At 45.7% G+C, this 14,190-nt stretch overlaps 1 protein-coding gene across 3 annotated transcripts in view; it reads left to right on the top strand.

The window, feature by feature from the left end:
- Positions 1 to 14,190, top strand: part of SORL1 (sortilin related receptor 1) — a 195,255-nt gene that overhangs the window by 18,273 nt on the left and 162,792 nt on the right. For all 3 annotated transcript variants that reach the window (XM_003418269.4, XM_064268936.1, XM_064268935.1), the window contains exons 2-3: positions 3,354 to 3,470; positions 11,746 to 11,871. In XM_003418269.4, coding sequence (XP_003418317.3) covers positions 3,354 to 3,470; positions 11,746 to 11,871 — 243 coding nt within the window. The remainder of the gene's footprint in view (positions 1 to 3,353; positions 3,471 to 11,745; positions 11,872 to 14,190) is intronic.

The raw sequence follows: 14,190 nt of genomic DNA, 5'->3' as shown, positions 1-14,190 counted from the left end.
GGGGGCCATACTCCCACGGTTTTTCCAGTCTCTGTCAGGCCAGCAAGTCTGGTCTTTCTTTTTGAGTTATAATTTTGTTCAGCGTTTTTCTCCAGCTCTGTCTGGCACCCTCTGTTGTGATCTCTCTCAGAGCAGTCAGTGGTGGTAGCTGGGCACCATTTAGTTGTACTGGACTCAGTCTGGTGGAGGCCGTGGTAGATGTGGTCCATTAGTCCTTTGGACTAATCTTTCCCTTGTGTCTTTGGTTTTCTTCATTCTTCCTTGCTCCCGAAGGAATGAGACCAGTGCAGTATCCTAGATGACCGTTCACAGGCTTTTAAGACCCCAGACACCACTCACCAAAGTAGAATGTAGAACATTTTCTTAATAAACTATGTAATGCCAATTGAGCTACATGTTCCCCGAGACCATGGTCCCCACAGCCTTCAGCCCAGCAATGGGAATGACCTATTTTCCTGAAAAATATCAAGGGTCTTTTTCTTCAAAGAGGTCGCATTTCAAATATTCTCTAAGGAATTCGGTTGCAGGATCAAATTAGATGCAGGTGCTTGAGACTCAAAGCTGAAGAGTTAAGGATTAGCTCCGTTGTTATCCTGGCTGCCAGTTTTGGGCACAGGTGTTTATCTTCTCCCTGGTGACACCTGAGAACACTCAAGGAGTGGGTGGGGAAAGTTAGGGCCTGGTGGGGTGAGGAAGGGAGAGGAGGAGAAAGGGCACCGTGGGAGGGGAGGACTTTCTGCTGCTGAGTCTTGATAAGACAGACAGACGGACGGCTGCTAAGAGGGCAGGTCAGCATAGGCTTGCACTTGCATCAGTCCAAGAGGTGAGACTGGGAGGTGGAACGTGCAGCTTGAGATGTGCGGAGGCTACTCGGAACGTCAGAAGCTTGATCTCCTTTTACACGTGCCAGAGACTGCTTGAGGTTGGGGAGGCCGGTGGAATAGGCGTCTCTCAGACATTGCTCTGCAAGAGAGAGCGCTTGCCCTTGATTTGGGGGGTTTTGTCCTGATTCTGAATGTTACACTGGCTTTCAGGAATTTTGAAATTATGGTCAACACTTTGCTGTCTTCACAGAGGGTGAAGTGTGTGGCTTTGTTGCTCTGAAATGCAGATGCTTGAACTGGCATCCGTCAGAGAATGGGGAGATGAGAAAAATAAAAGTAATGCAGTTAGTTTTTCATAAAGCAAAATTTATTTAAAATAAACAACTCTTCCTTATTCTTCGGTTATATCCTTCCTCAATTTTAGGTGTCAAATGCCCTTTGTTTAAAAAAATATGATGGTGATTTTTGATGATGGCTGTATCAGTTAGCAGGGCAACCACCACCGCCAGTCGCCACTGAGTTGGCCCCACTCGTGGCAACCCCGCGTGTGTCAGAGTAGAACTGTGCTCCATAGGGCTTTCAGTGGCCGAAATTTCAGAAGCAGATCACCAGGGCTTTCTCCCAAGGCATCTCTGGTTAGACTGGAGCCCCCAACCTTTTGGTTAGCACCTGAGCACACTAACCATTTGCATTACCTAGCTATGTCATGAAGGAGCCCTGGTGACGCAGTGGTTAAGTGCTCGGCTCTAATTGAAAGGTCAGTGGTTTGAAACCACCAGCTGCTCCGGCAGCCTGCTTCTGTAAAGACGTAAAGATTATAGCTTTGGAAACCCTATGGGGCAGTTTTACTCTGTCCTGTGGGGTTGCTATGAGTCAGAATTGACTCGATGGCAATGGATTTGGGATTAGCTGTGTAATAGATGAATCCCAGAAGCTCTGCCATGTAACCCAACAGAAATGCATCTTGCAACCACGGGAAGTTCAAAATGAGTGTTACTGATTAGTGGAGGACCTTTTCAGGGAGCCAGGCTCCTTCTGCCTCGAGGCTTTGCTGTCCTCTGGGCTTGTAGATAGGGAAAGAAAACAGCTGGTGGGCTGGGTCTGTGTGGGGCCAGGACTGGTAGTGGCACTGATACCTTTCCTTCCCTTGTCATTAGCTGGAGCTCAGCCTCAGGGCCACCCCTCACTGCAGTGCAGCCTGGGCGATGAGTCTGGCTGTCATTAGGAAGACACCGGGAAGAAGAGGAAGCAGAGTTGGAGAAGAGCTGGTCAAGTTCCAACACAGTGGTTCTCCTTAATGTCCTTATGTGGCGACATAGAAATTGTCAACAAATCCTCTGTTGGCCTTCTCATTTATTTTAATATTTCACTGATCTAAAAAATACCAAAGTCTGGGAATTACAATAGTAGTTAGCAGTAATCCAAAGGAAATTTCTCTTCAACCCTGGAAAAGATTTCCTTACTTGAGACACTTCAGAAATAAATAAAAACTGCCCAGTGATGTTTTCTCTTGTTCCTCGTTGTGAGCTAAGGGTCAGCAGCGTTGCCTTTAGGCCGGAGAAAGCACCCATCTGAACAGAGGTTTCAGAAGTGTGTGGTCTTTCTGGTCTGTGCATTTTTTTTTTTGTTGTTTTTTGAATGAGGGAGACATTTCAGTATTTTGGTTTAAAACCTTAAGTGTGTGTTACACATATTGAATAAGGATGAAGGTAACTAGAGATTGCAATGTCCCAATGGTCAAAAATAAGCAAACTAATGAGAGCCTGGAAAGAGGATTTTCTGCAACTCAGTTATATCTGGAATAGCGGGGAACTAGTGTCCCTTCTTGGGGAAGTTGAGGCTGGTGGGCTGTGCTCAGCAGGGAGAAATAGGCCATCTCTGCCCAGCCCTGCAGATGTAAGAATCTGGGCCATTTCTTTCTTTTATTTATTTTTTATTGTACTTTAAATGAAGGTTTACAGAATGAACTAGTTTCTCATCAGTTAGTACACACTTTGTTCTATGACACTGGTTAACAACCCCACCGTATGTCAACACTCCCTTCTCAACCCTGGGTTCCCTATTACCAGCTTTCCTGTTCCTTCCTGCCTTCCAGTCCCTGTCCCAGGGCTGGTGCACCCCATTAGTCTTGTTTTGTTCCATGGGCCTGTTTAATCTTTGGGTGAAAGGTGAAGCTCAGGAGTGACCTCATTACTGAGCTGAAATGGTGTCTGGCAGCCATACTCTCAGGGTTTCTCCAGTCTCTGTCAGGCCAGCAAGTCTGGTCTAGAATCTGGGCCATTTCTGAGTGACAAAGGAGAGAGCGTCTTTTTTTTTTTTTTTTTTAGTTTTTATTGTGCTTTAAGTGAAAGTTTACAAATTGAGTCAGTCTCTCATACAAAAATTTATATACACCTTGCTATATACTCCTAATTGCTCTCCCTCTGATGAGACAGCATACTGCTTCCCTCCACGGAAACAGTCTTGACTGAAAGGTTTGTGGCCCTCATTCATGATTCCTGATTCCTGTGTTGGTTTGGTCTCTTACAGGTTCGTCTGAATGATTCCCACAATCAGATGGTGGTGCACTGGGCCGGGGAGAAAAGCAATGTCATCGTGGCCTTAGCCCGAGACAGCCTGTCATTGGCGAGGCCCAAGAGCAGTGATGTAAGTATTTGTGTGGCTCTGGCCACTCCTCTGTGCCGTTAACATGCCCTTTTCTGATCCTCCGGGATGACCGCGCCAGAAAAAATAGTGGGTAAACGGAGAATGGCCTGGATGAGTTATATGATAGGGAAGAGAATCTAGAAAATAATATACCTTTTGTTTGCTGAGCACAGGGTGGTGCCGTCAGTGTTGCAAGTAGATCCGGGTGATGTGTGATTACTTTTGTGAAGTGATAGGGTAGGATCTGGATCATTGTACCTGCTCAACAAAATGCCATAATGCATTTCTGGGCAGAGCTGCCAGCCACTAGCAGTGCCGGGTGGAATCTAATTGGTCTTTCCCACGTGCTGATTTCTCCTAAACTGTTTCAGTTGGGTGAGTTGTGGGATCTGATTTTCTCATAGTCCTAATTTTCAGAGTTATTATTATTTTTTTACAATGTTTAATAGTTAGATTCTTTGTTAGACCAAACTGGCCCCCCGCCCCCCAAAAAAAGAAACCAAACCTGTTGCCGTCAAGTCAATTCCAACTTATAGCCACCCTATAGGACAGAATAGAAGTGCCCCATAGGGTTTCCATGGAGCAGCTGGTGAATTCGAACTGCTGACCTTTTGGTTAGCCACCAAGGTCTTAACCACTGCACCATCAGGGCTCCCTTGTTAGACCAAGGGTTACAAACTCAGAGGTCTGCAGGAGGCCAGGCAGGTAACGGAAAGGATTGAAGCAACCTCCAAGTTAATAACGCTCTTTACTTCAACGAAGAAAAATAGTCCTTCCCAGTTTTCTTAAAGCATGTGGCTCTGTTGGGCAATATATCATTTTCCCACTTTGGATAGTGACAGAAGTTCAGGAAATATTTCACCATTATCTTAATTTGAATGTGGTGATTGATACTTGATCTCAGTGTCAGGGAGACGCAGGAAGTAGAAGTGACTTTGGCAAACCGAAGAATACTTGCTGAATATTCTAGACTCTTGTTGGCCTGCAGGAATGAAGGCCCAGTGTTGCCAGGTCTGCTGATGTTTTCAGAGAATCCCAGAAGTCTGAGTTTTTAGTGAACACTGCTGTGTCTTAAAAGTTGACAGCCAAGGTATAGTTTTTATAAATACCGTGTGGGCCAAGTATAACATATGCGAGGGCCAGAGCTGGCCCTTGGGTCCCAAGTCTGTGACCTTGCTCCTGACTTTCTTTGTGGGGGGAAGAGAATCAGTCCCTGCCTTGGATCAGGGGTCTGACGTGGTGAGAGGGTGAGGCTGTGGGTAGGAAGACACACTGTGGAGCTTCTGTCCCTCTGTAGTCTGGCCAGAGGAAACTGATGAACTTGCTAGCACGTTTGCACACCAGCCTTAGGGATAAATTTGTAGCTCTTGAATATAGGTTGGCTTTCTATGAGGTCCCTCTGTGTGTATTCCCTGTCTGGTTTGGATGCATTCAGAGGTAGGTGACAGGAGGAAGCCCCAGGGCTGTTTTCTGGTGAGTCGAACTATGGTAGCCACGAACAGGGAGGGCAGAGAAAGGGCTAGCTAGAAAGATGCATAGCTTTGCCCATGGTGGGTGCCATGCATGGCATGTAGGAAACCACCACAGCCGACAGACAGTCTAGGCATAGTGCTTCGGAGTGGGGTAGACTTGTTTTGGGCAAAGACTTGGGCCCCTTTATAAATGTCCTCAAGGTTCGCAAACGGCTGTGGCCACAGACCGCAGCCTATGAGTGCCTGTTTGCCCTATGAGGGTCTCTGTAGGTACTGCCTGTCTCAGTTACCTAGTGGTTCTGTAACACATATACTACAAGTGGGTGGCTTAAAAAAACAGAAATTTATTTTCTCACAGCTCTGGAGGCTAAAAGTTCAAATCAAGGTCTTCCTTGTAGGTGGTCCTGAGTGTCCGTTGGTTCTGTGGTTTGTAGACATTCCTCACATGCATCTGTCTGCCCCCGTGTTTGTGTGTCTCTTGCTCTTATTATAACTCAAAGTGATTGGGTTTAGAACCCACCCTAGTTGAGCATGATCTGTTTAATACAACAAAGAAAAGCCTATTCCAGACAGAATTATATCCTCAGGTGTAGGGGTTAGGACTCCAACACATATTTTGGGGGAGACACATAATCTATAATAGCACTTTCAGAAGAGTTACTTATCAGTAGACAGGAGATAGCTTTATACACCCTTTTGTCACTTATAGACATGGTTAGGTTCCAAAGACTAGGTTGTTATGCAGTATCATTGTTATGCAAAAATGGAAGACAACCACATCAGATCACAAAATGGAGGATGACTACATCATTACATAAACGTAAAATGTCAGATAATGAGATAGTGTAAGTGAGGAGGAGGTGTGCTATACTGTGTTGAGAAATCCTCCTTGGGACTTAAATACATTTTAAAAATTCTTTGCCCAGATAGTATTTTTTCTGAGATTGGTAAAAGACCTTAACCACCGTTTTACAGTTTTGCTGGAAAAACGAGCTTAGAGACGTTAAGTGACTTTCCATGAGATTCCACTCTGCCTGTCTGTGGAAGACTTGGGGCTAATGAGATTTAAGACCCTATCCTGTACTCAGTGTCTGAATATTTGGGTGTGTCTTACCAGGAGTCCATTGAACATTTGAAGTGGAAAGCTTTTCCGGAGTGAAATATGTGTTAAGATTATATTGTAAAGTAACTTAATGCCCAGATGTAGTAAATCAGGATAGCAGAAATTTCCTCCATCTGTACACAAGCTACATTAAAGAATTGGCAGATGAAAATGAGGTGTTCTGATGTGAAAAATTAATGCAAATTAAATTATGACCCACAGGCAGGAGTTGGTGGTGCTGAAGTAGTAACAAAGCAAGTTTTCTTGAAAGAAGCCTGGAAGCATAGCTTATAAGTCCCCTTCAGCAGTCCAAGGGAAAAGGACCTATACAAATAATGAAATGTGTGAGTGTTGGAGGATGGCCAAGGCCATACATATTCAGTGTATAAAAAGGAATGGATCTGGAAGCTGAAATCCAGGAAGGTTCGTTCTTAAACAGAAAAAAAAGCTCATCACCAACTGATGAACTTATAGCCAGGTGAGTTTCTAGGTGGTGTAAATGGCTAATGCACTCAGCTGCCAGCCGAAAGGTCGGAAGTTCAGGTCTACCCAGAGGTGCCTTGGAAGAAAGGCCTGGCAATCTAATGCTAAAAAAATCAGCCCTGGAAAACCCTGTGGAACACAGTTCTTCTCTGACACATATGGGGTCCTCATGAGTCAGCGTCAACTCAATGGCAACTGGTGTGGTGTGATTCCATGAAGAACAGCTCCTGCAGGACTGTTCGTTTTCTGTGATAAGTCTGGTAGAAGTAAGAAAAGAATATGCCTTCTCCTCACTTACGGGCTATCTTGTTATCCAACATTTTGCATTTACGACAGTCGTCAAAAATCTACTATCTGACTATTTTGTACAATAACAGCATAGGTCTGGCAGTAACAATTGCCATCGTGCGAGGCGAGAGTAACATTGGCTGTGATGGTTTAAAATTATGTGTCACCTTGCCTGGGCCGTGACTCTCAGTGGTTTGGCAGTAGTCAGTGTTTTGATATAGTCATCCTCCATTTTGTGATAATGCTGATTTCGAAGAACGACCTGGTCTTTGGAACCTAACCGTGTCAATAGTTGAGGAGAAGGTGGTAGATGTTCTTTCTCTTGTACGCCTGGTAAAGTTTGTATGGAGTTTGTATGCATATTAAAGCATGTTGGGCACTGGTGTAAAGTACTTAGAACAGTGCCAGACACAGAGATACTATCTGAACATTTTAGGTCTTATTCACCTCCTCCTCCTCTTTAACTCTTATTACATGGCAAATGGTTAATGTGCTCGGCTGCTAAACAAGAGGTTGATGATGTGAATCCCTCCGGAGGCACACTGGAAGAAAGGCCTGACAATCTACTTGTGAAAAGTCAGCCATCGAAAACCCAGTGGATTACCGTTCTACTCAGACTCAGGGTCGCCATGAGTTGGAAGTCGGCTCTGTGGCATTTTATTTTATTTTTTTTTGAAGTTACAGTGGAGAAAATTTAAGACCATCCACTTTGAAGAGCCATCTTTATCGGTGAGAAAAGGATCTAGTTAACAACGTTTGGTGGTTTAGTAGCCCCTCTCCTTGCTTTTTTGTTCTTTAGGTAGTAGTGTTATTTTGAGGTCTTGTGTCTGGAAATGGCGGGCAAATGGTAGAAGTACATGAGAAGTGAGCACAGAGTGTTTACCCCAATTTAACTGGAAGTTCTGGGGGACAGCGAGTCAGCAGCAAAGTACTACCATGAAAAAGGACATGTGCAAGTGGGGTGCAGTACGAAAAGCATGAGATCATCAACCTGCTTGGCAGGTTTGAATGCTGGCAGAGGCCTTCCCTGGCCTGTTTAATATAAAGGAAAGTGGGTAACCGTGTGCCAGGCCTGCGCATGGTCTTTGCCCTATGGAGCTGATGTTCCGATCCCATGGAAATCACAATTAGAAGGAGAGGATAAAACTACTGTGTTGTTCACCTTGGAGAAGGGAAGGAAAGTCAATCATCAAGGTTTAATAGCCTTCAGGCAGAGTGAACCTTTATATGTTGTTGTCGGCTTTCATCAAGTCGGCCCTGACTCATGGTGGCCCCGTGAGCAAAAGGATGAAATGCTGCCTGGTCCTGAGACATCACCGTAATCCTGTGGAATGGACTGTTGTGATCCCTAGGGTTTTCAATGGCCAGATCACCAGGGCTTTCGTCCTAGTCCGTCTCAGTCTAGAAGCTCTGCTGAAACCTATTCAGCATCGTAGCAACTCTAGCCTCTACGGACAGACCAACCTCCACGGACAGACCAGCCTCCACCGACAGACAGATGGTAGCTGTGCGTAAGGTGCACTGGCTGGGACTCAAACCTCAGAAACCTTACATAAAAAACTTCCTCTTAATTTCCATTGTATATAAGATACAAAGAGATAGGTTTTGTATACAGGTTAGAATTAAGGAAGAGCTTTTTGTTAGGAAGGGTTTTTCCTCTGAGTGCCGGGTGGCAGAAGTATGGTTGAGAATCTCTGAAAGCCTCTGTCCTTTGTTAAGCAGGCCATTTCTCCCTACTGTCCAGTGCTCCTTCCAGTGCCTGGCCTGTACTTTTGGGGTATGAGTCTCTTCATTAACAGAGAGACCTGAGTACGTAGAGGAGAACGTTTTCCTAGCAGGTAACTTGTAAGGGTGGGAAGATAACTGGACATAGAAGAACCCACCCTAGTTTTGTTACTTAATGGCACTGTGAAAATGGGCTAGTCATTAACTTCCCTGAGTCAGTTTTTTGTCTCTTAAATGGAAATAATTAAGTACTCAGTCACTTACTCACTCACACACTCATTCAGATCACTGTCATTTGTTCACTTATTTAGCACATTCATTTAGTCTCTCGATGGTTTATCATGACATTTAGTCATTCCAGAAATCTTTTTTTGAGTACCTCCTCTGTTCCAGGTACACCAAAGGAGACAAAGGTGAGACTAACTCACAGGGTTTTTAAAGTTCATGGAGATAATGTACACAAGAGTATTGTATACTGAAAAATGCTACCTTAAGGTAAACTTAATATCCTGTTTGTGCCTCCGAGGGGGTTAATCATGGTGGATTATCAGTTGATAGGATGTTGGCTCTGGAAGAGGCCTGAGTTCCCTTTTTGAGAAGCCATGTGACTTCTAAATCTAACAGGGACTCTCAATGTCCACTCTTCGCCAGAGGAGGGAAGGTGAAAAAGCTCTCCTTCCGTTTTTTACCCACTTGGGTTAGTCTGTGAACTTGCAACCGACCTAAGTTCTGAAGTTGCTTTTGTGGCAGACCCTTACTGCTTGTTTGGTGGTTGGGAACTGTCTTAGTCATCTAGTGCTGCGTAACAGAAATATCACAAGTGGATGGCTTTAACAAACAGAAATTTATTCTCTCACAGTCGAGGAGGCAACAAGTCCAAATTTAGGGCACCAGCTCCAGAGGAAGGCCTTCTCTCTCTGTCAGCTCTGGGGGAAGGTCCTTGTCATCAGTCTTCCCCAACCTAGGAGCTTCTAAGCACAGGGACCCCAGGTCCAAAGGACATGCTGTTCTCCTGGCTCTTGTTTCTTGGTGATAGGATGTCCCCTGTCTTTCTGCTACTTGCTTATGTCTTTTATATCTCAACAGAGATTGACTCAAGATACAACCTAAACTTGTAGATTGAGTCCTGCCTCATTAACATAACTGCCTCTAATCCTGCCTCATTAACATCATAGGGGTAGGATTTACAACACTTTGGACAATCCCATCAGATGACAAAATGATGGACAGTCACACAATACTGGGAATCATGGCCTAGCCGAGTTGTCACACATTTTTGGGGGACACAATTCAGTGCATAACAGGAGCGCACACCGTGTTTCAGCATGTGTGTTTATAACAGTGGTTCTTCAACTGTGACCCAGATGAAGGCAGAGGGCTCCCAGTTTCTGTTGTATATATGTTGTGCGGTTTGTTGTTACGTGGGAGTGTTTCCTGCCCATTGTGGCTAAAGACCACATCATTTGTTAGTCTTTGTATGTCTGGTGCCTAGCATAGTACCTAAGGAGCCCTGATGGTGCAGTGGAGAAAGCTGCTAACCAAAAGGTCGGTGGTTCAAACCCACCAGCTGCTCTGCTGGAGAAAGATGCGGCAGTTTGCTTCCATAAAGACTTACAACCTTGGAAACCCTGTGGGGGCAGTTCTGCTGTGTCCCGTAGGGCCGCTATGAGTTGGAATTGACTCTACAGCAGTGGGTTTAGCCTAGTACCTACCTCATCTGAAACTCTGAAAACATGTTGTTGAATCAATGGGAAGAATAGTAATAAACTTTTTGGAATTAGTCTAATAGTTTCCATTCTTTTTGGCATTCACCTGTCATTTTTCTTTAATGCTTACCCCAATTTTCTCTCCCATAAATCATTTGAAAAATAAGTAATAAGTTATTATTAGATTTATCCATCAGGCTTTTTTTTTTTTTTTAACCCACTGAGTATATTAATTATATTTCACATCTCACAGGTAATAAAGTCTAGGTACAAAATGTCTGACAGCTTCCATTCTACCACCCATTACTGGGGATAGAATAGCTTTTGAGATTGTTGGCTTTGGTGGCAGGCAGCCTGGGTCAGAAACTCATGCAGCTACTTTCTTTCTGTGTTACTTTGGGTAAGTAACTAATCTCATAAGCCTCTGTCTTATTTGTAAAATAATTTCAATAACTGTCATAATTACATTTGGGTTGATTTAACAATTGCATTTGGGTCGATTTTAAGAATTGCATGGAGTTACCTGAGTGTCTTCTTTTGAAGAGGTTGGTCCAGTGTTTGGCACATAGACAGCACTTGGTGAATGGCAGTTATTCTTTTGTTTTATTACTGTGGGTGCTGGATAGCCAGGAACAATAGCCGGATAGGATGCAGTAGAGAAGTAAAGTAGATCCTGCTGGCCTGTGTGTGGAGCCTACTGCTGTTTCTCCCCCACTAAGCCTCATAAAATGTAGCGCCAGAGAAGGGATTTGAATCCGGGTATACTTAACCTTTGTGTACATTTAATCATTTATCACTCTTTCTTTTGCACTTGGTAGTGGCCTATGAAGGTTTTTTTTCCCCCATCTTATAGAATGTTTTAAGAACAGATGTCCCTAGCAGAGGGATGAAGGATTAGCTTACTTTTTGGGGACATTTCAACAGATGGCAAAACATATTCTCCATCCCTTTCCTTGCAGACAACCACAGTCTCTCTGCCCCTGGGTGTGATTTGTTAAACGCTTAACCCGCCCCTGGAGAGGAGGTTATCACTGTTTCTGTCCACTTGTCTCCTGCTCCAGGGACTCGCCTGGGCCTCAGAAAAGAGGCCACTGGGTTCCAGGCAGCCGTGGTTGCAGCACTGTCCTGCCTTCTGTTCCCTGAGGACAGGCATAGAGGTGTCCTGTTTCACCCTTGGTGGGTTACCTGGTAACATTTGATACAGATGGTTTGCGCCCAACTGCTGAGCTAAAGTTTGGCGGTTCAAACTCACCCAGTAGCACCACAGAAGAAAGCCCTGGCAATCTTCTTCCACAAAGATTACAGCTAAGAAAACCCGATGGAGCAGGTCTACCCTGACACACATGGGGTTGCCAGAGTTGGAGTCAACTTGATGGCAACTTTTTTTTTAAGAGGAACCATGTTCAGGGTCCAGGGTGGGGCACTTGAAAGTGGAGGCAGAAAGAGAGCTTTCTGTTTTCTGACAAACTCTTTTCTTTTTCCTCCCCTCTTTATCCCAGGTGTATGTGTCTTATGACTATGGAAAATCATTCAAGAAAATTTCAGAGAAGTTAAACTTTGGCCTGGGAAATAGCAGCGAGTCTGTGATCGCCCAGTTCTACCACAGTCCTGCGGACAACAAGCGCGTAAGGAAGCAGCTCCGTGACTTTGTGGGGCTGGATTTTGGGACGTTGCCTGCACTGAAGATCTGTTTATGCCCTTTGGAGGACTAGTAGCTAACCTGGGGGTTTGAGACAGGATATAGTTCTCAGGGTGGGACTATGCAGAAGCAGGCAGGCCAGGTAATGGCCAGGTGGGATTTCTAGCACACACAGTGGGAGGTTCAACCCCAGGCAACCAGCCTGAGGACAGGTGGGAAAAGTTACCTCCTCTAGTACAGGTCCTCCAGAGCAGCTGCTCACCTCTTGGTTTCACTGGCATCTCCTTTGTGTGTGTGTGTGTGTACATGAGTGTGTGTGTTTGTGTATGTGTAGGTTTGTGTGTGCGTGTTTGTGTATGTATGTGTGTATTTGAGTGTGTGTGTTTGTATATGTGTAGGTATGTGTGTGTGTGTACGTGTGTGTATGTATGTGAGTGTGTTTGTGTGTGTGTGAGGGTGTGCTTATACGTTTACGCACTCTTCTTTCCCGTGTCTCTGAACCTGTACTCGTGTAGGAAAGAAAACCAAAGCAACAGTAATTGCTGTGCTTTTCATTTGTTTTTCCAGCTGGCTGGCCTTAGGGGGGCTTTGTTTCTGCAGTAGAAGCTGGCAGTCTTGATTTGGAGGAAGTATTGATGAGATTGCCCTCCGCTGGCTGCAGGGAGCTGGAGGGGGGAGGGGCAGGAATAAGACCCTACAAAGCTTTCTTGCCATTTAGATCGCTCTTTGATAGTTATTTGCTGGCTTTCTTTCCTGCTCATGTGCTGCCTAGCTCATTTCCAGAGTCGGATGACTTCTAAGGATGCTGAGAAACTCCATGGTAGCTGCTGCTCCCTGTGCCTCCAGAAGGAATAAGAGAGCAAGCTCTGCTCAGTCCTTTTGGTGGCCGCAGTACTGGCTTCTCAGGTTGCCTCTGGTCTGTTGCAGGGGCTGTATTCAGAATATTTCCTGAGCGAAATGTCCTGGGCACTGGCCAATCAGAGCAGACCCTGTCCAGAAGGGAGCTGGGCCCTGGAGGCTCCCCCTCCATGCTGGGCCAGGCATTAACCTTTTAGTTGCTGGGTTGTGGGGAGGACCTGGGGAAGGGTGCAGGCCATTGGGGCTGTAGGGGGGGGGCGCACATGGTTTTCAGGCCAGTGGCTAATTTACCAACTAGTACAGAAGTTTTTTTTTTTTTTTTAAACAATTAGAATAGTCACTACTGGTGTACACCTGTTAGATATCAACCCTGCCTAATGATCTCTAAGCGGAGCTTCAGTTAAGAGCAAACTCTCCTCTCCCACCTATCTGTGGGGTCACAGAGCAGTCCCCAGTCCCCACCAAATGAAAAGCAAGGAGAAGGTGTTGGAAGGATTTGGCTGCATGCACAGGAGTGCTGGGTGTCAGTGCCCTTTCCGTCCACTGCACTGTGGTCAGCCAGGCCTGCTGCTGGGGCTCCCCGAGTTGGGTAGGCCCTGCTGCCCTGTTTGCTCTTGGCTCTTTTGAGGTGACAAGCCTCGCCTCAGTGTCCAGCTTGCTGGCTGTGCTGTCCCTTCTGTGGGCAGCTCTGTGTGCCTCACCTGGCAAGAATTAAGAAACACTTGGACTGTTCACTTTATTATGCTCTGCCTCTCTGATGATTGTTACTATTGGTAATTTTTACACACTGTCTCAGAGCTAACTCTTGCTGAAGTTGTAGCTGAGACTGTGTTGGTGGCTGGGACACTGGACCTTTGAATGGTCCTGATGTCCCTCTGGAGTCTACCTTTTTAGCTTAATCTAGTCTCCCACCCCCACCTCCAACAGACGCCCCTGTCAACCAGTGTGCATAGAGGTCTAAGCAGATTCTGCCTTCCTTCCTGCTTCTCGTGGGTTGTGGTGAGCAACTGCCAATACCCTAAGCCCGAGGAGTGAGAAGTTAGGGAAGGTGGTGCTGTGGACTTGCAGGAGGAGTTTTAGTGCAGGGAGGGAACAAGGGGCCTTTGGGCAGTAGGGCTGGAAAAGGAGCAGGCCAGGGGCCATGGCGTTGGGGCAAGAAGGAAGGAGAATCTCCTGGATGATTGCAGTAAGGGAGTTTTAGGTGCTGCGAGGTGAGATGGGTGCAGCGAGCTTGCAGCCTAAGTGCTGTCTGTTCATATTAGACTGAGCTGGTGAGGTGAAGAGTCGGGCATGAAGAGGGCTGCCGTGTGAAGAACGTCCTGATAGACCGTGGGCTGAGTGAGGTTAGGGTTCTGTGAAGTTACCGATTCCCCAGAGAAGGCTGTTACTCCTCCCCAGACTTCTCAGGAAGGAAATGATGACTCTCACTGTGCTGATTGCTTTTGTT

Source organism: Loxodonta africana, chromosome 15, assembly GCF_030014295.1.
Source record: "Loxodonta africana isolate mLoxAfr1 chromosome 15, mLoxAfr1.hap2, whole genome shotgun sequence".
Taxonomy (NCBI): domain Eukaryota; kingdom Metazoa; phylum Chordata; class Mammalia; order Proboscidea; family Elephantidae; genus Loxodonta; species Loxodonta africana.
Note: the sequence above shows the minus strand (reverse complement) of the source record. Positions and strands in the feature narration are given on the sequence as shown.